Below are 25234 nucleotides of genomic sequence, written 5' to 3' on the forward strand. Positions count from 1 at the left end.
TTCCATCTGACAGAAATTATCATAAATTACAGGAAAAGAACAAATGGAAAAAATAAGTTGTATCGTTTACATCGTCAGTGTACTGTAAACGTTTATCTACAGTATACAACCAGCACTCAATATGAATTGGAGCCATTTATAGTTGGATTGATATTAGTAATGTTTATCTTTAGTAGTTCAACTATTATGATAACATAACTCAATGTATTTCAATACTATAGGATGCATTCAGATCTTTTGATTTGGATGTTATTTTCCATTATTTTTAAAGGGTCCAGGTTGGTTTAGGGAATTTTCAATAAAACTTGATTTTGGCAAATCAATTTCCCTAAAAAAACTATGAAATCATTACTTTAAGATGCAGAGCTTGTTTTTGAAGAGTATACTGGGCACATACACAGCTATAAAACAGGTGGTAGGTGAATCAAATGAAGTAATGCTTACATCATCATGTCAATTACTCAAATGAGGCAGGACAAACATACGTGACAGTTTGATGATCAGTTAAAACTGTTTGAGTTTTACCACAAACACGTATGGATGAAACCTCAAGCTAAATGTAGCTCAGCAAAAGCCTCGTTTAAAACTTTTATCGTCTAACACCAGTTAATACAGACAGACGCTTCACTCTAACGTCTAACATTCCTGTGACTGCCATACACTATTGAAGAGTTAAAGCTTTTCAACAACAATTTCTTTGATTGTGAAGCCATTGTTGGCATCTTGGTGAGGACCACCGAAGGTCGGGACCTATCAATCATGCATGTGAGGATCCACATGTAGCTCCATGTTTCTATGTGTTACACCTCCCTAAGATGTCTTAATGTACTTTTTTTACTGCCTGATGTCATAGCAGCAAGAGATGTTGGGGAGGTGGAGGTGGGAGGAGGAGAGTTGGAGGACTTTTTGTCCCAAGTATGGCCTTCAAGGTAGTCATTCCTATCAGACTGTAACGATGATTGTTACTCAGACCGTAGACATCTATCAAGCTACCATGAGTGGCAGAGCTTTGATGGGAAAGCAACCAGCCTAAGGGGTAGTAGCCTCTCCTCTTCTAAAAACTGCAGTTTCTAGTCGTTTGGTCGACAAAGAAAAGTGACTCCACAGCGTTCAACAGACACAACTGCACATCATGTGACAACACACTGTAGGTGGAAACTGTGAATTACATATGATTTTGGCAAGTTTACGAAGCCAACAGCAGCAATCCACATCTTCTATCTTCACTCTTTTTGACACTTGCCTCTCTTTGTTTTCTGCCTGCTGAATTTTTCGATCCTTAGACACCTTTGTCATCATGTTGAAAGAATTTTGTGCAACTGTATAGATTTGATTAAACATCCAGCAAGCAAGATGCTCTCAAAATGCTGTTTGAGTTAGATTTCCTGGAATACATGAGAGAAGGAGAAATGCTGCTCACAGGGAGTCTGTCTTCAGAGCAGACATGATGTCAAGTCACTGCCTGGCTCTGAGGCTTTTTACTCGGGATACATTGCTGCCTGTGGTCTCACATCACATACAAAAAGGTTTTGTGGGAAATGTTTCATTGCATGTAAAACAATATCGTTATTGTGTCTCAAATTTAAGGTTGAATAGTTCACAAGTGTTCTTAATGGCACAAAATTCCTTTCTGCCGGATTTCAGTATCTGCCAGTCTGTTTAAGATTTAGTCACACAATAGAAGAAGGGATGTTTCGTATTAGATACATTGATGTCTGGAGAAAGGAAAGCTTTATTGGAGTTGTATTACTGTTAAACTGAAATATGAGGACCCCCTCAGTCTAGAAACGGTCCAAGTTGCAGTTTGACCTAACAAGGTTAATTGTTTATTGAGGGATAAAATGGCATCTTTTCAGATGTTACACTGCTAATCGTTCCTTCTTGTCTGTGTTTCTCTTTTAAAGAATGCCTACAAAATAAGCCAATGGTGTAATATGTACACTGTTGTTCAGGGGGCATCTTGCTTTGTTATCTCTTGTGTAAGGATTGTGACCTTCTGCAAACATGAACTGATATGATTATGATGTGATACCTCTGTGACCTTTGATGAACAAAAGAAAAGGGCACACAGACAAGTATTGAGATACAAATCAGAGCTGACCAGTGAAGCAGTCTGTGAAATCAAAGTTCGGGGTCTTTTTGTTTCGCAGCGTCTGTTTTTCTTGTGGAGATCTTCAAATGAAGCGCTCGCATCTATTTGGAAAGTCATGTTTGATCAATTTGTTGTGCTGAATACTAAGAGCCCTTTGCCACTTACTGATCATATAATATGATCGATCTTTTATTTATTAAAGCAAGGAAAACCAGACTTAATTTAGATCTGTGTTCTCTTTTTACACTGTAAAATGTCCATGAAGCTGTGGAGACACAGAAGAGATGCCTTTGAATTCTCCTCATGACACACACTGACGCTGTTTTGCAAAACAGCACCTAAACTGTGAGGTGTCCTGAGACCTGTGTGTATCATCTGTGTGTTGGTCGACCTTTCTGTCTCCCCGCTTGCAAAACGTGTCTTGTTGGCGGAGAAGGGTCAGAGACTCTGCATGTTCCCAGTTCTCTCAGGGGGATGTGTGGCGGAGAAGCAGCTCTTTCAAACACTGGCCTGTGCAGTTTTGCAGAGTGTGTCGAGAGCGTATAGAAGAGCGAAAACGAGGAGGCCGAGTTTTAGCAGCTAATTTTTCACTTTTACCGTCATGATTGATATCAAGTTGGCTCTGAAACAGGTGAAACAGTCTATTAGTGTATACATTATGCAATGGTAGAGAGTAAAGTGTAGACTACAAGAAAGTGTGCCAACGTTGGATAAGTGTATGTTTATTTCATTTATCTGATATTACTACCCATTATAGAATAAGTGTCATGTTACACGTTGAGTTCATGTTCAACCAGGACAGATGCTAATGGCAGTATAATATTTGTAGAGTAATGTAACTCCCAAGCACCACACTTGCGAAGATACATGTATCAAATTGACTTGACTAACTCGTTCATATTTACATGAAACAAAGTGATTTCGACATGAATTTGTTCGCTGAAGTCAACGGGATGATTTCCAACCTTTAAATGAGACATTGCTGTGATCACGTCTGGATCTAGTGGGCTTTGTTATGTTGGCCAAATAATAAGCACTCAACTTTGACTGCGATGCAACAAACATTTTGAAATGTAAAGTGACTACAATGTAATGTAATATATCCAATGTAATGTAATATATCCAGCATCATTCAATATATGGAAGGACTCCACTTATGTATGTTGTAATACATGTGAGTATTGTGCTATCTTCAAAAACACATCACAACATCTAATGACAATAAAATTACACAAAACTCTATTTATCTTATACTCAGATATAGAATATATGGTGTCATATAATGGCATCATTTGTACTTTGAAACATAAGGTCCTCTGCACATCTTTGATAAAGTCTCTGAACAAATGCTACATTTCAAATATATGATTTTTTGGCACTCTCATAATCTCCACAGCTGTTCTGGTGAGATTCCTGACTAAACATGTGATTGGAGAGGAATGCCTCCAGCACACACATGTAGATATACTCATTAAACCACACTTTAAATAAATGTAAAAGACACATCATATGCTGCTCTCATGTGTTTCCCAATGTGTTTCTGTTGTCCTCACGCTTGCTATGTTCGTTGATCTAAGGTGAGTCAACAAAACCTTGTTCTCAGGCTGTGTGATGTGTTTGAAATCAGTGATGTGCACATTTTACCATCGCTAAGTGTTTATCTTGCAGGCTGGATGATTGTAATATAATTACAGTTTGCAGAGGGGTTTTAAATTTCAAACTTCTTCACTTCTGCTCTAAATTAATTGGTTTGTTTTCCCCCGAAGAGTAATCATGCACCACAGTGATTAAAGTAATCATTGTTGCATAGTTTGACTAAACTGGCACCATGCTGGGTTCATTGCCCCTCATAGGAGAGCTTTGTGCATTTGCATTCACTGTTGAACTCTCCACTTGTGTCAATGTGAATCGGTTAACACTTGATTATAGCATATCCTACTTTTTATAGCAAACATATGTCTTATTCTTCCTTTGTGGATGCATTATACCGTGAAGGATGTCCATTGATGGCAGACAGCTCAACTTGGTTACATTTGATCCATGTTCACAGGCAGAAACTTCAATCACCAGAGGATATGTTATATTAGTTTAGGTGATGAATTGTTATTATTGTCTTATGTAACATAATAAACCAAATGTGACCGATTTAGGTTTTGGATTCAGGTTTTTCATAATCGCAGCCTATAGCTGTAGTAATCACTCAGCCTTTAAAGGTTTATGTTGCGACTACAACAGCAGAATATGTTTACTCGGGCCACACATGGTTTTCTTTACCACCAAGGTTTTTTACTTTTATTGGCTGCAAAACTCCAGAGTCTCATATAAAAGCATCTTAGGACTCGGTTGCCATACTGTGCTGCAGCTAATTGACTCTCTTTTGGCACCCTCCTTGTTTATCTTTAGCAACTGTTTTACCATGTTTTTCACTGCTTTCGGCAGTAGGTTTGAAAAGAAGTACCTCATGTTGAAATATTTTCATGGCTTCTGTAGTCAGATCAGTTAATAAACAATGTCCTGCGTTTGATCTCCGCCTTCACCTTTGCTGTGTCAGAGTGGAAGTAGCAGGTGTATCCTTTGGGAGCATGTGAACCGGCCAGATGGATTTGTGGCGGTGCACATCGTCAATGACCGACTGTCCCTCCTCCATGCCACAAGCATGCTGCTGCAGATCAAAGGGAGTTGTGAGGGGTGAGTGACCGTCCAGTCTGCTAGGAATGAGGCCGGGCTGAGGGATTTACTTTGATGAGCTAAGGAGTCCCATTCCTGAGATGAATGTGTGTCAGGGTGAGGATCAACGTGGTATGACGCAAAATAAGAATAGCATTCCAACACGCTGCACTGGGATGAGCAGAAGTTTCCCTGTATGAGGTACAGTTTGAGTTTGTAGACAGACATAATCAATATGAACCATGATCACTGGGTTGAGGACATTTTGATTTTGGATTCATACTGATAGTGGAACCTTTGAGCTCCTCCAAGTTAATTAACTGGGTAAATAATCATAAATATAAATGTATAATTTTTTTGTTTCTCCGGCTGATGCAAAGTGAAAACCAACGCCAAACACTCCATTTATACTGTCTCATCAAAGCAGTCGGCACATATAGTATACATCAAGGACATGCGTATAAAAAATAAGAAACACTGCTGAAAATGAGCTAGAATTGACCACCATGTAATAACACAGCTTTAATCCCTTCAAAGATATGTAAGTCAACCAAAAAAAAAAGAATAGAAGGTGACGATGAAATAAATAATAGTCATGGTTTTAAGGATATCATACAGGACACCTTAGTACTGTATTGCTAAGACCTAATTCACCATAAAGGCTTCCAGGAAGTATCTGCAGCCGAGAACTACTTTGAGATCTAACTTCTTCACAAAACTGATTCATCATGTGATGGAGAACCTTAAGTACCTTGCAGACCGCAGACGATTCAGTGGCTCCAAGTCCATGGACAAACTCATCAATAATGTCTCTGGTAAAGGCGGAAGTCTGTCTGATGGTGGAAATCAGTGGTCATAACATCTTTCACTAAACATACGCTTTGTCTGGATACTTCAGACAGCTGAACGAAGATATTAACGTATTCTACATGTGCATGTCAAAGTACCAGTTTTACTGAAATTGAATGACATCCCAAATTTTGAAACCAATAATACATAATTCCAACTTTTAACCTTATTTTTGTCCCCTCAGAATAATTTAATTTACAGTGAGACATATACAATATGTGAAAGAACATAGACATACATTACAACAATACGATACAACTTTCATAGGAAGTTGTATCAGAAGCAGTCTCACAAATACATACTTTTGCAGTTGGTATATGTAGCTCTACTACAGTATGCAACATGCATTGTGTCTAAATGTAGATACAGTCTGGAAGCTGCATCCAGCAGACCTAATTAAAATAGGGTTAGGATGCAGTTAAATGCCATTCAAAGATTAGAATCCGGGCCGCCTGAATTCAGCTAAATTCTAACCTAAACAGAGCAGGGCTTCACTAACTCAGTAAAACTATTTTCAATAGGTTAATCAAGAACATTAAAGCAGCTATTTAAAAAAATAAGATGTAAGTAATGAGTAATTATTTACAAAAACATTTACATTGTGGGTATAAACAGTGCAATAGGTATGATGTTACAATAAATGTGATTCTATATTTTTCTTGGAAGGGCAGAACACTATTTCTCTTAGACCATGATTTTAAATAAGGTAAGCATCAAGGTATATTGTTGTGTCCCAATTAGGAACATTTTAGTGGCCAAGGCCAATGTCTGTCGTCAACAGTAGCTATGTCTTGGTAAATTATCTCACAGCACACAGTAACAGAAAGGAGTTCCTTTAAGTTTGCTCCCATAGTGGCCTTACTCATAGGAATATATGTTCATGTAACTCATGATGCAATCTGGTAATCTTGCGAGTTGATGAAACGCAAAATACGCAAAGTTTTGACTCTCAAATGTTATCTCTATCTGAACAGATAATTGTGGTTGAATTGTTCCAGAATTAATTGTAAAGAATTAACACTGACTCTAACAACTGAGACGAAACACTCCAAGTGCTTCCACTAGATGGAGACTACAGACCAACAGAAACCCAGGGTACCACAGAGGAAACTGGTTCCCCATTGGTAAAAAAGAGAATGTATGTTTAGTGTGCACGTTGTAAATTCTGTGGAAGCCCAGTTGGGGTTACGGTTCGCCTCCTCAAAGTCTGGTCTGCTTCACATTGATCGACACGCACGAGCCACAAGGGGCGCTGCAAGCCCCTGAATGAGGATAACCTCTGTTCATTCATTAGTGGACGTTTGACCTTCTTCGCTTTCCGTAGTCGCTCACTGAGAAAGTTTACGTTTTGGTGAAGAACAACCTGCTGCACGGACATTGCCTTCTTTAGAGGTAAGACTCCTTCGTTCAAACGTCTCAATTGAGCTCTCACTTTGCTACTAAGGTAAAGTTACGAGTGTTTCATTTTTAGACGGTCTAACCCGTCAGCTTTTGCAACTTCATGTTTCGTTGTCATGACAACGCGTGCCATGGTGGGGGGGACGTAAAGTTTCCGGCTCTATAATGTTTGAAGAGCACCGTGAACGTATTATGCTCTATGTTAACTGTATGCTCCAGGTTAAGATGGCCCGTGGAAGAGTATCCGTAACGCTACATTAATTGCCCCTCTCTGTTAATGTCCACTAATACCCCGTTAGTTAGGGAGCGGTACCCCGGTTAGCGTCGCGAGGGGGAGGGAGCCCTGAGTGAGGTCACGAAGGCTCTTCCGTACTTAACCGCTAGAGAATCAACGTAGACAGCGAAGATGTCTCCATTTGGAGTATTTCAGAGCGCGGAAAACCCTCACCGATTTATACAACGTTAGGATAACTAACCAGAGTAGTTACTAAGAAACTCATTATTATCCAGTGGTAAAGAGTATGTCGTCGTGCATCTGTTGTCCTCGGTAACTGAACACGTTTTTAGTGAAGCGCGTCACCCCCGCTGGACAATGACTGGTTGATACCCGAAGGCCGAACATCTGTGTGTTCTGAAGTGAATGAGTTCTCTCCGGGTTGTCATTGAAGTGCATTTGATTTGTTCTTGTTTTTGCTCTGGCCTACATTTCTCTACATGTCTGCCCTCATAGCTTCCCAAGGCTGAGCCCAGCAAGAGCAGAGATTAGCTTTAACCAGGATTAAACCAATGAGGAAATTTGAATTCGTTGGCCCTTATCTCCGAGCAACATGTGGAGTGCTCTGAGCAAATGGCAGAATTTGATCTTTTACTCCCTTTTGGCAAAGCATGTTTTCCTTCCAGTAGACTTAGAGACAGAGGGAACTCTTGCAGCAGCAACATGCATTACCTGTTTGTAGGAATAGCAATTTAAAAAAAGCTCTTTTTTGCTCGCCCTGTAGTCCATCAGCTGTCTATTATATATTGTTCACACCTCTTCGGTAAGTGTTGTATGCTTTAATGGCTTAAGGTTGAAAGGTTCTTGGTATATTACATTTAGACCACAAGCCTTGATAATCTATCTGCATAATATTATGAGTCACCTCATAATTTAGTGAAGTAGATGGGCTCTATATTTGCATTCTAAACATGCAATTTCTTGCCTCATCAGGTAATGTAATTCCACGCTTCATTAGGACTGTGAAGTTTATCATTTGTCATCAAAGCCAAGCTGTCAATAAATGATTAAGTTTCACATGAGAAAAATGTAATATTTGGGCTCAAGCAAAACGGATAGCAGTGTACATTTTAATTGCAGTAAGTAAGATTCTGTTTTTGTTTGATTTTCAGGCTGTATTTTAGCGGCTGCTTGTTACAGCCTGAGGCACCGTCATTAGATGCTGCTTAAGCCTAATTTATTCTGCTATTTATTCCATTAAAGAAATCAAAGGCGCTGTACAATAATTGAAATTAGCATTATCTTGATGGTCTGGTTGAGACTGAAAGTGATAACCGTTGTGACATCGTGGTTTCAGCAGCATACTATACGCCATTTCTTTCTGGGAGAAACCACTGCTGATTTGTGATAAGCTGTAGTTATTCTACTGGCAAATGACACTTTTAAATGTCATTAGGGCTGCAAATAATGATTATTTCAATCATTGATTATTGCATCAATTGTTTTTATGACTAACCAATTAAACGTTTAGTCTCTAAAGTGTCAGGAATAAAAGTGATACATGTCTATCTTATTCTTGTTCAATCTTGTTTGCACAATTTTGATTGACTGGACTGTTGTTCTTGCCAAGCAGTGAACATCCTCTTATTTTAAAGCTGAAACAATTAGGTATTAATTATTATTACAATTAGTAATTAATTGTTATTACATTTCCGAGATGGATTTATCAACAGGCACTTCACTTAAATGAGCACATGACTAAAGTCAGTGGAATATGTTTTTGGTACAAAGTGGTGACACGACTCACTCCACAATATATGAAGCATTGCACAAAGACAGACGTCATACATTGACAGACATATCACACAATTATAATTACAGTTTTACTGGATCGGCCGAACAAGGTGGATATTTAAGCACATGTCACAAAGACTTCAGTGACCTTATTGCAGATGGGAAAAGCCGTTCATGAAACGAGATGTCCAAACAGGGCAGAACATCATTGATTTATTTCATCTCAATGAACTCATTGATGAATCAACACATACTTTCTGCATCATCAGCATCACTTGTGTCGTGCTACCTTTAGGTACCCCGTCCTTCTCGCGACGGCCCTCACAGCCGGTTGACGAGCAGCAGTTTTTCTGTACTGCTGTACAACAATGTCAGGATGGTGTTAGTTCTGTTGGTCTTACAGTGCTGGATGAAAAGAACACCGCAGCCTCTCTGAGTTAGTAGGGGACTTATTGTAATTAAGGGTGGGAGAAAGAGTAAATACATATTACCTTGAGTTAATAAAGGACGAGCAGGTTTAAGGGAAGAAAAGTTACACGAGATCAGAGTCATCCATTATATGCCCGTGCTCTCTTTGTTCCAAAGTGACATTGATTTTGTACGCTACGTTCCTAGACGGTATCCCCCCGCACTCCCAGTCATTAGGCACCACATATATCTGTTCACTCAGTACTCAGTCGTGTAAATAAACACAAATTGCTGTCTGACAGAATGATGGAGAGATGAGGCAAGTATGGGCTTGACTTGTGATGAACCGCCGGCTCTAATTACTTCCTGTTGAAACTAGAGATGAGGCAAACTCGATGTAAAAGGTGAACCACAGCCATTGTTTCCTTTGGGTTGGGCTGTGTCTGATGTTTATGAACAAAGACCATTACTTTTTGACGTTAAGTTGTGCTGTCTATACCATTATTTAATCATTACTTGACATAGTTCATTATTATGTTTTCATTCTTGGGTTAATCCCACATGTAGGGAGGTAAAGAAAGATCCATGCACAGAATACTATAACTTAATCAAGTGAACACAAAGGACAATAAGCCATCTAGACTTTGTCTTTCAAGGATGTTTTTGAAATTGTACGTTAGTACTAGTGATGTACCAGGTGCCTGGTATGATTATTTAGGTTTAATGGAGAATATTTAGGTGGCACAGGGGCACAATACTAACCAGCCACCGCTGAGCATGTTTCTTTCCAGCTATTTGGTCTTGCAACAAAGACAAATTGGCCAAGTTATGAGCTGGGACAGGATCTTGTCATTGTCACTACATTAGCTGAGTGTTGTTTGGCTCAGCTTCATTGAGACGGCTGGGATTTGGGAGGAGTAGCAGAAACCTCCTGATGTCTGCCCTCTTGGTGAAATTCCTTACGAATGCGTGAACAAATATCTGGTAGCTTTTTTCAGTTGCATCTTCAATTTTTAAGATTTTTTCATACTTGTGGGTTTGGACGCCAATTCTGATTGACCTTTGCCGGGTTAGTTTTCTTCCCCCAGCCCTTGAAGTCCTGCGTTAGTGTTCTGGTGATACATGCAGTATACACATTTTAAGTCATTAAGTTAAAAAACAAGTAACATAGGGTAATATATTTTGTGTTTTGATATGTAGTTTGTTCTGTATAGTTAGAAACACAGATCCAGGAATTGGAGATAGACAACCCCAAGCTTAAAGCAATTCAAAACCTTTTCAAGATCGGACTTCTTCCCCTGACATCCAATTTCCTTTGCATCTTGGAACTGGGGCTAAGGACCAGACACTTTTGTCTTGGTGACACCTGAGGTACGCAAGACCCGCCTCCAGTCAATTAAAATCCCCAGTGATACACTCATCACATGCCTCTGTCTTCCACAAATGAGCTTTGATTGAGGTGATTGGAATTTCCAGAGGCTGTCACAATCGTTTTGATTGGAAAATAGACAGGAGATAATGGGAGAGACGGGCCTGTTATGAGAGCCCTGTCAGGGCTAAAATAATGCATCAGAGTGAAGAGGTTAAAGACACCGCTTCCTTGTTAATAATTAATTGCTGTGCATGTGGTGGATCCACTTCCTAGCTCCTAGTCATCACTTGATAATTGCTTTACATTTAATTTAGCTTTAGAGACTGTTTCTCAAGCTGGGTAAATCGTGCTTAAAGTTCATATGGGCTTAAAACTCGGGTAGACGAGGGTAAGTAAAGATTCTGTACACTTGTTCGTGTAGATTTATTGAGTTTACTTCATGAGCTATTTTTAATGTCTTCAATAGTAGTAAATCCAGCTTGTATTGCTTGTTTTATAGAATATTTGTGAGAATAGTAATATGTTAATTATAACTGTTAATCAATAAATAATTTAAAATGATAGACATATTTGGGGCACCACAACAGTATTCACTATATTCACTGGTTCTTTAATCACTAGATTTTAAGAAATCGCTCTACATGTCTGCATGCATGGACATATTATTTCTTTATTTTTAACTAATTGAGTTGTCAAAGAAATATGGATTGTTTAACCCTTGTGTTGCCTTCGGGTCAATTTGACCCAATTCAATGTTTCACCCTCCTGTTACCTTTATATTTACTAACATATTTTACCCTTGAGGTCAATTTGACCCCAGCTATTAAAATCTCCAGAAAATTATTAGAATTAATATTGTTTTCCAAGTTTAAGTGTGAAGTACTTTATGTTTGTTTGTTGACTCCCGAAAGAACACCGACATTAAACATTGAATCGGGTCAAATTGATCCGAAGGCGACAGGAGGGTTAAATATTGAATCGGGTCAAAATGACCCGAAGGCAACACAAGGGTTAAACACACCGTTTTGATGCTTTTTTATGGACAACCTTTCATCCGATGGTCTGAGCAGACATTTCAGAGAGATAATGACTGCCCTCTTCTTCCATCTCTAGATGCCACACGTCTTTGTGAGTGGATTAGGCATTAACATGGTGTCCACGCTGACCAGCACGGACACACTGGAGAGGAATGTGCCTTTAATACGCCTGGAGAATGACGCTGACCTGAGGGTATGGCGAGCTTCGTTACATGATTCCACTGCAGTCCGGTTTGTGCTACGAGGCCACCACAGAAGAAGTCGCACAGACTCACTGGTGACCTCTATGGTACACTCTTATCTGCACCAGAAGAGGATCAAACTTCACTTGTGGCTGTATAGCCCCCCTTCTTTGGGGAATTTGCCTGCTCCCTTTGCCGAAACCTAAAGCAGCCAGTGCTCAGCCTTGCATGCACACAGATAATGATCAAGTTAATTAGACCTGAGATTGAATGAACTGCAGCAGCAACTTAATCATTTGTAACTTGATTAGAAATACTATATTCTGCACCCCCAGAGACTTGAAAATGTTCCGTTTATTTTAAAAGAGCTTGCAATTAGGATGTACTTTGTAATTCAGGTCTTGAGTTAAGACGTAATGCTTTCGTAATCCAAAACAGAGAATTTATCCTAAGTCTGAACACAAGGGACATCCTCTGCTGTCTCTGACTGACAGTGAGCAGGTGTATATTACTAATGTATTAATGGTCTCTTCCTTATACCCGTAGGAAATCTATGAATTTGGAAGGAAATTGGGTCAAGGTGGCTTTGGAGTTGTTTATGAAGCCACCCATATTGAGACACAGACAAAATGGGCTATTAAGACGGTTGTAAGACAAGAGGTGAGTGCATTTGGCATCCCTCTGTGAGGCCTGTTTTTTTTTTTACTGTGATTAAAAAGTTGCACTATTAAGAGAGTTTATTGTTTTGAAAAAAAAACAAATGTCCAAAACCAGACTGAAACTCCATCAGTTGTGATCTCACTTTCTGTCACTTCAGGCAGGAAGTTCGAAAGTGGAGATGATGGGCCATGAAATAAACATTCTCAAACAAGTGAATCATGCTCATATAATACATCTCCAGGAAGTGTATCACACGGCTACGGTGAGCAATGCTAACCTTTTACTAACAATCTCAAAGTAAGCCGAATTGAGAAGGTGGGTTACATGTGATGCATGTCATGCAATATATGATATAACATATCTTAATCTTTTACGGTGTCTGCATGATTGTTATTTCTAAGCGCCCAAATTAAGTATATGTTCAGATGCATTTTCTCTGCTTGTATCTAGATGACTTATTTAGTTACTGAGCTGTGCGCTGGAGGGGAACTGAAGCAGCTGTTGCAGCGGAAAAAGTTCCTTACAGAGGACGAGACGAGGCATATCATCTGTAGCTTAGCTGACGCCGTTGTCTACCTTCACAAAAGAGGTAAAGTCATTCTACAGATGGACATTTTGATAGTGTTACCTTTTATCACAAGCTGAAGATCAAGTGAGGACTTCAACCATCAAAAACTTGAGGTGTTTGCAGATGTGACAACTTCTGTGTGTGTTTACTGTTCGACATGAAGCTTGTCCCCAGAAGACAACTGAAACAATGCTGTTGTTGAGTTGCTTCATATTCATACAGCTGTGAGGAGGTAGAGGGGGTTATCCGCTAACTGCAAGATCAGCAGTTTGATCCCTGGCTCTAGCTCTATGATGGGAGGAAAAAGGAGTCATAGCAGATATAAAGCTACCCATGGTGCAATGCTCTCAGGAATATTCCAACTCTGGGGACATAGATGGACCTTTAAAGATCACTATTGGATATGATCAACACACTGGTAACACTTTCATGCGTAGTGACGCACACATGGGCACTCTGGGGGTTGTCATAGGCACCAGCATCCAACAAAAACTGCCTACACGTATATTCATTGCAGCAGATTCTGTTTCTGTTGGCATCATAGGGCAATTTGAACAAAGGCCCAACCAGTCGGTGTTTGCTCTCGGCAGCTCAGATTCCTAAGGCTCCGAGCCCGCTCAATATCCTCGTCAGACAAAACACTTGCGAATGTACACTGTGTATGTATCCTCATCCACATCAACTCCTTTTGGGAATACCATTTTTGCTTTTGAAAACTTAATTTATTTGTAGAGCTAGTACAATTAATAAATGTAATCAATGGCGATCAGCGTGAGATTTGGTTTAATTCACAACACCGGTCCGTGACATCACTGAGATTATACACATCAGCACATACAGTACCATCACTCTGCACCAACCATGCGACTAAAAGGAGATAGAACATTCTTGTCTTAAAGAAAGAAAACCTGAGGCAATAGTCCCAGGTTTGCTGGTCGAACAACAAACCAACAACACACTTAGATCCTGAAGGGCTAAAGGGATAACTTGCCCAGTGCTCCTCCGACTTTAACCTGCAGAAGGTAGATCCCGGATTCTTCAAGTCGACATTCCCTGATCCGCCGCCAGACGAGAATCAGCGGACGTTAAACCGGCAAACACAGCACGGGGTTGGTCCTCGGTCCTAGGCGGGAGAAATTCTGCCTAAAAAGTCCAAAGAAGCAAATCCCTGCTGCCACGTGGGACATTTTGACGAACAAGAAACGCTCAATCTTAAGCAAGAGGCTCTTGTCTGGGCAGAGATAGATGGGTCGTAGTGCGTTTGTTACCTTGTTTTGTTTTACGTTGAACCGTACTGTTAACGTGCTATTGTGTATTTTACGGGCAGCCGAATCCAGTTCAGTGCTCTGTAACATAACTGTTGCGCTTGTTGTTGCTGTGATTGTCTTGTTCCACGCTGCTGAGCTTTGTTGTGTTGAGGTCAGCCTCCTCGAGTAAAGTTGGTAAACTGTACTTTATTAGTTAAAGGATCAGTGCTGCTGCTGAAGCTGAGTTCGCCAGGTGGGGTTAAGTGTTAGAAGATAACAGTCTCTGTACTTTCTTGCTGTGGTGAGGATCTGCCTTGTTGGCTTCTTCTTCTTTTAAAACTAACCCACATACACACACTCACACACATACCTTGTTATGCTTATTTCATACACAAGTATCTAGTAAGCGCGGCCTCCATTGTGTGTCTTATTCCCCGCATAAGTCTCGCGTGACGTAACCACTTTACGTGACTACGCTCTCTCTCCCTCTCTAATCCGCCATTGTGGAGTCTGTGTGGCGTAATCACAAACGTGACTAAGTCCACCTACCTGCTCTCACACACACACACACACACACACACACACACACACACACACACACACACACACACACACACACACACACACACACACACACACACACACACACACACACACACACACACACACACACACATTCCCCTCACCTAATTGCTTGGTGCTTTTAGGTAGTATGCTTGTAATTGTTTAATATATGTTTTTGGATTAAGAATATTATTGATTTTTAATAAGTATTGTTAAAGATTATAGAAGTGCAATTTTCAGTTAAATATTGTGTGCATATGTGTTGTCATAATAGCTGGTCGTGATGGTCAGTGCTTGGATTGAGCCCTGCAATGTTCACTCTGAAAGTGCAAGAGTACTTTCACTATTTACATTTTGAATGAACACCAATTTTGAGACTTAATCCACATTTTGGTCATTGGTACCTGATCCCAGGGTGGTGCCCCGTTATTACCTTCGCATTGAAAATGCCGGAAGGTTATGTTTTGATCGCCGTGTATTTATTTATTTATTTATTTATTTATTTGTATGCGTGTTATTCGCAAATCTCAAAAAGTATTGAACCGAATCGCATGAAATTTGGTGGGATGATTGTTTATTATCCGGGGACCAGTTGATTAGATTTTGGGATCGATCGGGTCAAAGGTCAAAGGTCAAAGGTCATGAACAGGTCAAAATCTTTCGCAGAACTCAAAAAGTATTGAACCGAATCGCATGAAATTTGGTGGGATGATTGTTTATTATCTGGGGACCAGTTGATTAGATTTTGGGATCGATCGGGTCAAAGGTCAAAGGTCATGAACAGGTCAAAATCTTTCGCAGAACTCAAAAAGTATTGAACCGAATCGCATGAAATTTGGTGGGATGATTGTTCATTATCTGGGGACCAGTTGATTAGATTTTGGGATCGATCGGGTCAAAGGTCAAAGGTCATGAACAGGTCAAAATCTTTCGCAGAACTCAAAAAGTATTGAACCGAATCGCATGAAATTTGGTGGGATGATTGTTTATTATCCGGGGACCAGTTGACTAGATTTTGGGATCGATCGGGTCAAAGGTCAAGGTCAAAGGTCATGAACAGGTCAAAATGTTCTTGAATCGCATGAAATTTGGTGGGATGATTGGTTATTATCCGGGGACCATTTGATTAGATTTTGGGATAAATCGGGTCAAAGGTCAAGGTCAAGGTCATGGAAAGGTCAAACTCTTTTTTAACCATAGCACGATACATTTTTGTCCAATTGGCATGCAACTAATGCCAAAATGTTCATAATTCAATGCCCAATCTTGTGATATGCGAAGGTATGCGCTCTACCGAGTGCCCATTCTAGTTATTAATATATGTTAATAATTCTATAGATATGAATACCTTTATTCTATCAATAAAGAGTTCATACCTGCTAATAACCAAACCCGCTTCTCCCAGATCCCAACATCTTGCTAACATGGGTTTTCTGTCATTATAAAAGAGTTATTATAATTCTTTCAAAATACTTATTCTCGTTCTTTGTCAAATCTGTGGTTAGTGGTAATTTAGGCCATTGCTTGGTAATGATGCATCGTTACATGAGGCTAGGCCAGGAAGCAATATTGAATAATAGGTGTTTTTACATGAAAAGTCCCTCTGTGCTGGTTTCCCTCACCTCTATGGAAACTAATAATTCTAATGATAAATAACTGGTATATAAACTTGGGAGCCAAAACATTTGTTGTCAAATATCATGACGCTTCATGTTGTAGCTTTTTCTCGGATGAGATCAAATCCAGCTGTTTGGAGCTTTACTTTGGATTGACCGTGAGTTTCACTTTAATGCTGGCACATCCTGGCCTCATGGTACATTGCATGTTCATGTAACTACACTGCAAATATAATTGTTTATGATTTCAGTGAGTAAGGGAAGATTTACTTGGTACAACTACAACTACAACAGTATTTTATTAGATAACAAAAATATATGCAGAACTAGAGTATTTTTAGAATGGGTTATTGTAACATTACAATATATATACTTTTTTAAATACATACATTTGTGATTATAAAATCGAGAGTTCAGCTGTTAGCAAGCAGGCGAAAAAACATTGAACAAAACGTATCTTAAATGGATGAAGGGGAAAAAAAGAGCATTTTCAGGTGTTTGTTTTGTGCACACCAGTTGGTCGACCATACCTTTCACACCCCATCAACACTGTTGCGTTTTATAATTGGTTGCTTCAAACAGTGCAGTGGAAAGGACTGCCCAGGGCAAATTGTATTTCTCCTCCTGCCTTCTCTCAGTCCACCACGTTTTGTTAACGAGGCCGTTCAGCATGGCCTCCTGTGAGCAACGTGAACCCACCACTGTGACCATGTGTGCAAAACACTGTTTATTCTGGGGACTGACATTAGCAAATCATATTGCCCTCTGATCACAGATTTTATTTATTTTTTCTTCAGAGCTATGGTTGTCATATCAATGAATCTTTTTGGTTTAATTGATAACACCAGCAGCACAGGGACAGTGAACGCTGCAGAGTTGTGTGACACTTCTCAGTGGTTACATCCCCATGAGCAACCCCTGTGGATCCATTGTTCTTATAAGAATATTGATATGAATATTGATACCGACAACTCATTGTCCCATATGTCCATGTCAAAACTGTATTCAAGACCATTGTCTTTATAAAACCTTCTGTCCTCCCATTTTACAGACATAGTGCATCGGGACTTGAAACTTGAGAACATTCTTGTGAAGAATGCTCTCAGTGAGGATGATGGTGGCATAATTAATATCAAGGTAAGATGGAGACTCGAACTGTGAAACTTTCCATGACTCCTTCTTATCCATTCTGTCGGACTGAGCATAAACCTCTGATGGACACTATTGTTTTTACCAAAGGCTTTAAATAGTACCTCGTGATGACTGACGACCTCTGGTCTCCCTTTATAGTATACCTTTACAAAGAGACTCAACTGTATCTTTATCAGCTGGGCACAGTATGTTGTGTGCACAGTCAATGAGCAAAAGCAGATACCTGATGTGCAAGCTAAAACAAGCTTGACCACAGTATACATCCACATCCCTGTCTCTGTGTTTCTCTTCGTCGTGTCACACCATGAATTCCGTTAATTCCACATGCGTTAGTCCTCTCTTCTGGATTTCTTTTGGCTTTTGTAATCATGTGATAAACCCTCGCAAATATGTGGTTTTGTACAGCTTTAAGAGCTCTGTTGCTATTCATGTAACTCGTCATAGATGCTCAAGCTGCAGCCTTGTCTTCTTCTGACAAAAGCACCTTTTAACATAAGTTCTGTCAGCAGATCTAAATCATGTTTATTTGTATCACCTTTTTCTGAAGTGCTTTTCTTTACCTAGGTGACAGACTTTGGATTATCGTTGAAGACAAGTGGTCTAGGGATTGAGAACACAATGACGGAGACCTGTGGGACTCTTATCTATATGGGTATGGCACCTATATCTCCTTCAACATGCGAGTAGTACACAGGGATCGATCTCTACGTTTTAAATAGTGGTGTTACATTTTTGACATCTGCCACGGTATCTTTTTTATTCTAACAATAAGAGGTGCCAAAGTTGGACATTTTAATATTTCATACAAAGTGTTTTTAGTTAGTGTAATTCTAGGTATCAGGTATATTTAATATCTATGTGTAAAGGTACCCTGCTGTTCTACCAGTAGTGGTGCGATGGAGCAATGTTGTTTTTCTGAGCAGGTCCCTGTTTTATTTGCACCGTGTGCTCTATCAGCAAGCCCACATTAATGCCGATGGAAGAGTACTACAAATATGGAGTGCATGCAAGCGACAATATGACATCACTTGGTTGAATGCTATTCCACTCACAGACAACACAACATTCACAATGTGCAGGAAAAGGCAGTAATCATCCGCAATATCAGAAAGGACATGGGGCATGAATTGGAGTGGGGGACAAATGGCCCCTTGCCCACTTCCAACCCCCGTACTCTCGGTGCCCTCGCTCTAACCACCCCCATCTCTACCTTCATTTAAATCTCAAATACACACTTGTAAGGTTTCGTGACTACATCTTGTGCAGGTGTGACACTATCGCAGTGCTCAAAGTAAAAAATAATAACTGGCTTTGTGAATATTTTAGGATAGAAAAGCATTCAACACATTGGTTAGGCCTCAAGGAAAAAAACAGACTGATATTTTTTTTATTTTGCATGCTGAACGGTTGTTGCATATCTTAATTACGACCCACCGGCAAAACATTTTTAACTTCTGTGAAACCTGCATCCACCTTTTCTCTTCCCCTTTTATTGGTGCATTGCTACTTTTTGCTGCTCATTACTGCCACCAGCTATGCAACCCCATCACATCCTGTGCTTGTGGTGTGCGAGAGTGTCGTTGTTAGTATGCTGATAAACATGGTACTTATAATATGGGAATCAAAATAGTGGTCATAAACTGTTTTAACTTGTGGTTTTGAGCCCCTTTATTTCCATATCTTAGAGAAAAAAAGGCAAACATTTGTGTATGCGTGTACATTTCAGCACCTGAAGTGATGAGTGGCCGTTGTTACAGCCAGTGGTGTGATGTGTGGAGCATAGGAGTCGTTATGTACATTTTGTAAGTAGACACACATATACTATATATGAATGTATATGTGTATACATACATGCCTACATACTGTGAATACATGTGTATGAGCTGTGTGTCCTTATAGGCTGTGTGGGAAGTCTCCGTTTGTGTCCAAAACAAAGACAAACCTACTTGAGGAGATTATGAAAAGAGGAGTCCGATTCATTCAACCCATCTGGGCCACAGTCAGTGATGCAGGTGATGCTTAATAATAAATGAATTATAAATGTAATCTTGCAAAAAAAGAGATTTTTTGTGTGAAATCGAGTGAAGGAATTAATTTTTTTCACTGACATGTAGTCCCGGATGTTGTAATGTAGTTTTACGGTTGACATGGTATCTGACAAGCTCACCGATTGGCTTGATTCTGTCTCAACAGCAAAAAATATTTTGGCTTGCCTTCTAAAGGCGGACCCTGCCTACCGCATGTCCGCTAATCAGCTATTAGAAAACCCCTGGATTACAGTAAGGCAACGATTGTTCCAGCTGCGTTCATAACATTCACTAAATGAGTCACAGGAGGGGCTCTTATGGGGTGCTTTGTCCAACAGGGTGACACTAATATGCCCGCGATGCCGTCCAATGTGCTGGAGATGATGCGCAACCACCTGGAACTGAACGAGAGTAAGACAATTATTAAGATTTAACTTGACTCAAATAACTAAATCCAGGTCATGATAGCTTGAATAATCAAGTAATAATATACAAGATATTCTGGAATACAGTATGAATATAATGGATGAAGTGGAGCAGATTACATTTTCAGTAAATTTGTATTATATCATTATTAGTTGTTTGTGGTCTGTTTAACCTTACTGGTAATGTAGCATGAAGTGTTGTGATTTTTAACCTGCTAAACTGCAATAGTGTGTTTTACATGTCCTGAGATATAACTTCAACAGATTACAACCAACCAATCAGAAATAAGATGATACATGGGATGGCTGTGTAATACCCAGTAAAATTAGAGATGGCAAAGTTACCAAAAAAGGTCAAATTTTAGTCACATCTACTCTCAGTAACTGGTTGTTCCTCAGTCCTCTCCACTGTATGATCATCAAATGCCTCATGTTTACATATTACAGAGAGGTAGAGGAGGGACGGATGAGAAAGAAACAAACCGAATACACGAGAGGTTACTTGATGTTGATGTTATTGAAATGGTCCACAATAGGAACACAGGATCTGGAGGACTTGTCCCTCTCCTCTTTTGATGGCACACTGGACCCATCCCCGCTCCCCGGGGTAGCTTCAACAGAAACAGACGGACTATGCCGGAGACTCGCTGAGGAAGGCAGAAGCTTCCACACAACCTCCACATCCTCCAAACCGGTATGTCTGTTAAAGTTTTCGCCCGTTATTCATAATAATTTTTTAAGAAAGTTACTGCTTTCAATTTCTGATTTGTAGATATCATTCATGTCAATATTGAAGTGGTAATTATGAATCATATTATTCAAGAGACAGGTTGAAAACTAAAATTCCTTGAAAATTACCGACCACACTGTTGGTCAGCCCTAAGCTACTATATCCATGGTCATAGAATCCAGGTATCATTCGCTCATCTTTTCCTTGTATCTTGGAATCAGACTAAAGTGAGTGGTGGCGTCCTTCAGCGGGACAAGCAAAAAAATGGCCCTGAAACCCCGGGACCGCTTCAACACACCACACAGGTTTGTTGAACCTCATACAACTCGGCCTTTTCAGTTCAACTTAAATTTTTTCTTTAATTAATAGGTGTTAATTTACTGTCACACTTCACAAACCCTGTAGTGTTTCATTTTACAGGGTTTAAACTAAATTGAAATTGTCTGTAATTTCAAAGGTATGCTTATTTTTTTATTGAACTGCCTTTGCGTTCTTATTGCCAAGCAAACTGCTTTTCATATTCAATGACCACTAGATGGTGCCAGATTTACCTATCAAATGGTAATGAAGGTGCTTCGGTGCAGCTGTTTTAAAATGGATGTGGTAGTTAATTTTGTAATGTAAGTGGAATATGAATCTTCTCCCTGCAGGCTCATGCCAGGCAGAAATCCTCCACCCAGCTGAGTGCAAAGCAGCACAGGCCTCAGGACAAGAAGGACGTCAGTACAGGACAGAAACCAGCCTTCGACCTCAGTAAGGTGGACGACCAGAGACCTTCCATCTCCAGTAAAAGTAGGACTGCCCCCCGCAAACTCTAAGAAAATACCCCTTCAGGTATCACGGTCAAGGTCATATCACTTGAGAACGAGTTAGAGAACACTAGTGAGATCAAAGTGAGCACACAAGAGTTGTTCCCTCTTGTATTCTCATTTTATTTTGCTTGGGAAAAAAAAGGGTAACTTGATGTACACTTTATTGATTGTAATTGTGTTTATTTAATGTCATACTGTGATTTAGCAGGCATGTGAATGAAACAGCTGTGAATGGTGTCACCTATTTGGTGTAGACCAGAGACTAAGTATTGACAGCAGTGTCAAATAAATGGGCTTCTAATGCAGATGTGACATAGTACAAGAAGTCCAAGACCACTGCTACTGAGGGTCCAGCCTCAGTGGGGCGCCGTGCCAAAGAGAAGGGCGAAGGGAAGATGGGGCCAAACTGTTGGACTAATGTTTACAGTTGCACAGCCAACTGTATGTCATCCAGTCCAAATACAGCAGCAAATCATGACACCTCTTTATTAAAGACACTGTTAACGTCTATTCCATAAGGAAATGAGCAAATCTCTTTTGTTAAAGGTAAATGTTCATTTATTACACTGGGAACAACTAATTATTTGCTGGAGGCATGCAATAATCTGGTATAATAGTTTCAACATCTAAACAGACATTTTTGTCAAATGAAATGTACAAATTGATTCACACAAATTAGCATTTGTCAGACACGTGTGATTACAAGTGTGTACGAGTGTATTACTATATATACTTAAAATGTGCCAAATATAAAAAAACACAGAACTGTTGCAGAATTTCATTATTTATTTTTAAACATATTTCATTTTCCATAACAACATACGTGTTATTGTTTTATAATTGAATGTGTTAAATTGCAGAGAATACTCCTAAAGAGCACAGGACATTTCATTGGAAATCATTTCAACGCCAAAGTGACCTCTCAATTCCAAAACGCCCTATATGCAGTGACTGCATCCACTCAGTGTCAAAACAGAAAACCCGTCACACAGGCTGGTTACGCTCCGTATGAATGCAGAGGATTGGGACTGAGAGCAGCCACGGGTCTAATCTCGTTTGGAGGCCATTGAAAGCAGTAGGAGCTACTTTGAGGGCACTGCCATTCAAGCACAGGTTTTTCCACTGGAGAGAGAATAATCCCCAGCATAGATACAACATTAAAGTAGTCAAGCATAACACACAGAGGCTGAATTTCAAATCCACCCATTTGCATCTTGAAGTGAATGAGTTCCAACAATGGAGCTTCTGTGTTCATGCGCAGGCTCTGTGCTTTAGCGTGCCGATGTCGTGTGCATTCGTTAAAACCGTTTTCAAGGTGTATTTCTACGATGCAGGTAATTGTCTTAAAAGTGTGGACACAGTTTGTTAGTTACCACATTTGTTCCAGGTGGACAAACTGATCTCGGGTGATAGTTATTAACATAGCGAGCAGTTTTTCACTGTCTTTTGTCAGATGTTTTTAGAATAAAACAGACAATGAGAATTCACACATGACATGAATTATCTTTGATTCATGCTGCTTGCCAAAAGACTGCAACAATCTTCAACATTATTGACATACTGTCTGCCTTTGGTTTACTCAGACTGGTGTAAACAGCAGATGGAGCTGTAGTAAGTGTCTGAATTCATTTCCTGGAGTTAATCTGACAGGAGAGTGCTATCCCTAAAGCGTACTACCTAGTTTTGTGCATGAAGATGAGTAATTAGAATTGATTGCATGAGACACTGCCCGTTAATACTGTGATGTCATGTAACTTGTCGCTAATGGATATGGTGTATGGTGATGTCTTCATGGTCCGTTCAAACTAAATAAATGGTTAAGACATCACTATTTGTGAGTTCTCTCTTGTTCACAAAATGTGATTAAGTTGGTAGATCATTTGATAAATAAAAAAATAAAAAAACACAACAATGATTTGTCTGTTTCCATCAAACATCTTTTCTCTTTAGATTACCACATGGAGGTCTGCTTAGACAACCGTCTGTATGGCAACTTTGTGGGAATGGGATTTCAGCATATGTTCCTCATTGTCTTGTGCCAGACTTTTGATTAATTATAGAGAAACATAAAGGAAAAACATTCTCCAAATTGGTTTCAGCAAGCAGAATATGACCTACCGCAAATTCTGGTAGCGCTTGTTCATGACTCAGGAAACACAGCAAGAAAATATGGAAGACAGTTTTCATCTCCGAGGACAGCAGGTTCAGATGCCGTTCGAATACTGTCAGTTTGTTGCAGAGGAGCCTCCATTTGTACTTTTACTCCTTTGGCCAAAACAACAGAGAAAAGAGGCGGCAGGGGAGGGGGGACAGAACGAGAGAGGCCGTATGGTGGATAGGTTAGGGGCGTGAATTTGGGACAAAGCATGGAGGCAAAAGAAATTAGAAAATTCGTCGGGATGGAACAAGGGATGCGCCCCTCACCCCCACCCCCCTCAAACCCTCCCCCTTTTCCTCCAGCAGTGCTCCTGACAGATGGAAGTAAGGGTGGGTGGGTTGATGGGATGGAGGGATTAAAACTCTGCAGCCCCATTTTGGAGCCTGAAGAGAGTGTCACTCCCGCAAAGGTGGGGCGGAGAGAGGCACTTGTGGCGAGAGTCATGGGGCGTGTGAAGTGGGTGCACGTGGGCTAATGTCAAAAGAGGCAAGGATGCTTCCCCTCCATGGGCCCCCCCTCTGCTCCATCCACCTTTAACCACCGAGGAGCGTGGATGGGGGCGCCGAGGAGAGGGGAGGGAGATCCTTTTAATTAATCAGCTCATCTGCAAATGCCTGATATCTGCAGCTGAACCCTCCCCCCACACACCCGCGGTACTCCCCTCCATCCTCACCCCAAACGCAACATCCTCACTGCTGCTGTGACATTGTGGTAACGAGGTAACACAGCGACAATGTCACGGAAATGTTGCGGAGACGTTATCTGTGGGAGCTCATCACACATGCTGATGTTCCTGATCCCCTTCAATGTTTACGTTTGTGTATGTGTGTGTGTGTGTGTGTGTTCATGTATGCTGCAGCACCACAGTGCCCCCACCCCCCCAAAGAAAAACCCCAAAACAGATACATATGGCCAAAAACCACAGAAGGGGTGGGATCAAGTAAACACTTGAAACAGATGGCAATTTCAAACCAAGCCTCATCAATCTTTGTTGACACTACCCCTTTTAAAACTACTCCTATTTGGATTATTTGCAACTATAATACATATCATAAGCTCATTTGAATATCAAATTAATTACTGAACACATTGGAGTAAATACCTCTTTTATAAGTCCTTGTTAAAAGTGAATAGTTCTTGACTACGGTTGGATGGCGTGTTAATTTACAGTGATATCGAATCCCAAGTTACTTCACATAAAAGGCATTACTATACATATTTTAATGAGGAGGTGGTTGTTTACCAAGCAATTTTCTGCTAGA

At 40.1% G+C, this 25234-nt stretch overlaps 2 protein-coding genes across 2 annotated transcripts; both read left to right on the forward strand.

The window, feature by feature from the left end:
* The first annotated feature begins 4088 nt into the window (after positions 1-4088).
* On the forward strand, positions 4089-5618 carry rerglb (RERG/RAS-like b). The gene is given in 4 exon segments (XM_056412719.1): positions 4089-4142; positions 4644-4773; positions 5421-5457; positions 5459-5618. Coding segments are annotated over 4 exon segments (381 nt in total).
* Positions 5619-6959: 1341 nt separating this feature from the next.
* stk33 (serine/threonine kinase 33) lies at positions 6960-23640 on the forward strand. The gene is made up of 14 exons (XM_056412851.1): positions 6960-7000; positions 11908-12024; positions 12560-12673; positions 12831-12935; positions 13124-13262; positions 17720-17805; positions 18385-18472; positions 19547-19622; positions 19720-19832; positions 20014-20099; positions 20186-20258; positions 20809-20966; positions 21224-21307; positions 21653-23640. The coding sequence occupies exons 2-14, from the start codon at positions 11908-11910 to the stop codon at positions 21818-21820; spliced, it is 1407 nt and encodes a 468-aa protein (XP_056268826.1). The 5' UTR covers positions 6960-7000; the 3' UTR covers positions 21821-23640.
* Positions 23641-25234: the final 1594 nt, after the last annotated feature.

This window comes from Pseudoliparis swirei, chromosome 4, assembly GCF_029220125.1.
Source record: "Pseudoliparis swirei isolate HS2019 ecotype Mariana Trench chromosome 4, NWPU_hadal_v1, whole genome shotgun sequence".
In the NCBI taxonomy this organism is placed as follows: Eukaryota; Metazoa; Chordata; class Actinopteri; order Perciformes; family Liparidae; genus Pseudoliparis; species Pseudoliparis swirei.

Bases quoted from the DNA above. Each gene is read 5' to 3' on its own strand.
- stk33 (XM_056412851.1), top strand. From the start codon at position 11,908: ATGCCACACGTCTTTGTGAGTGGATTAGGCATTAACATGGTGTCCACG. The intron at 17,806-18,384 runs GTAAGATGGAGA...TTCTTTACCTAG, and splicing joins GTGGCATAATTAATATCAAG to GTGACAGACTTTGGATTATC. The intron at 20,967-21,223 runs GTATGTCTGTTA...TCTTGGAATCAG, and splicing joins CCTCCACATCCTCCAAACCG to ACTAAAGTGAGTGGTGGCGT.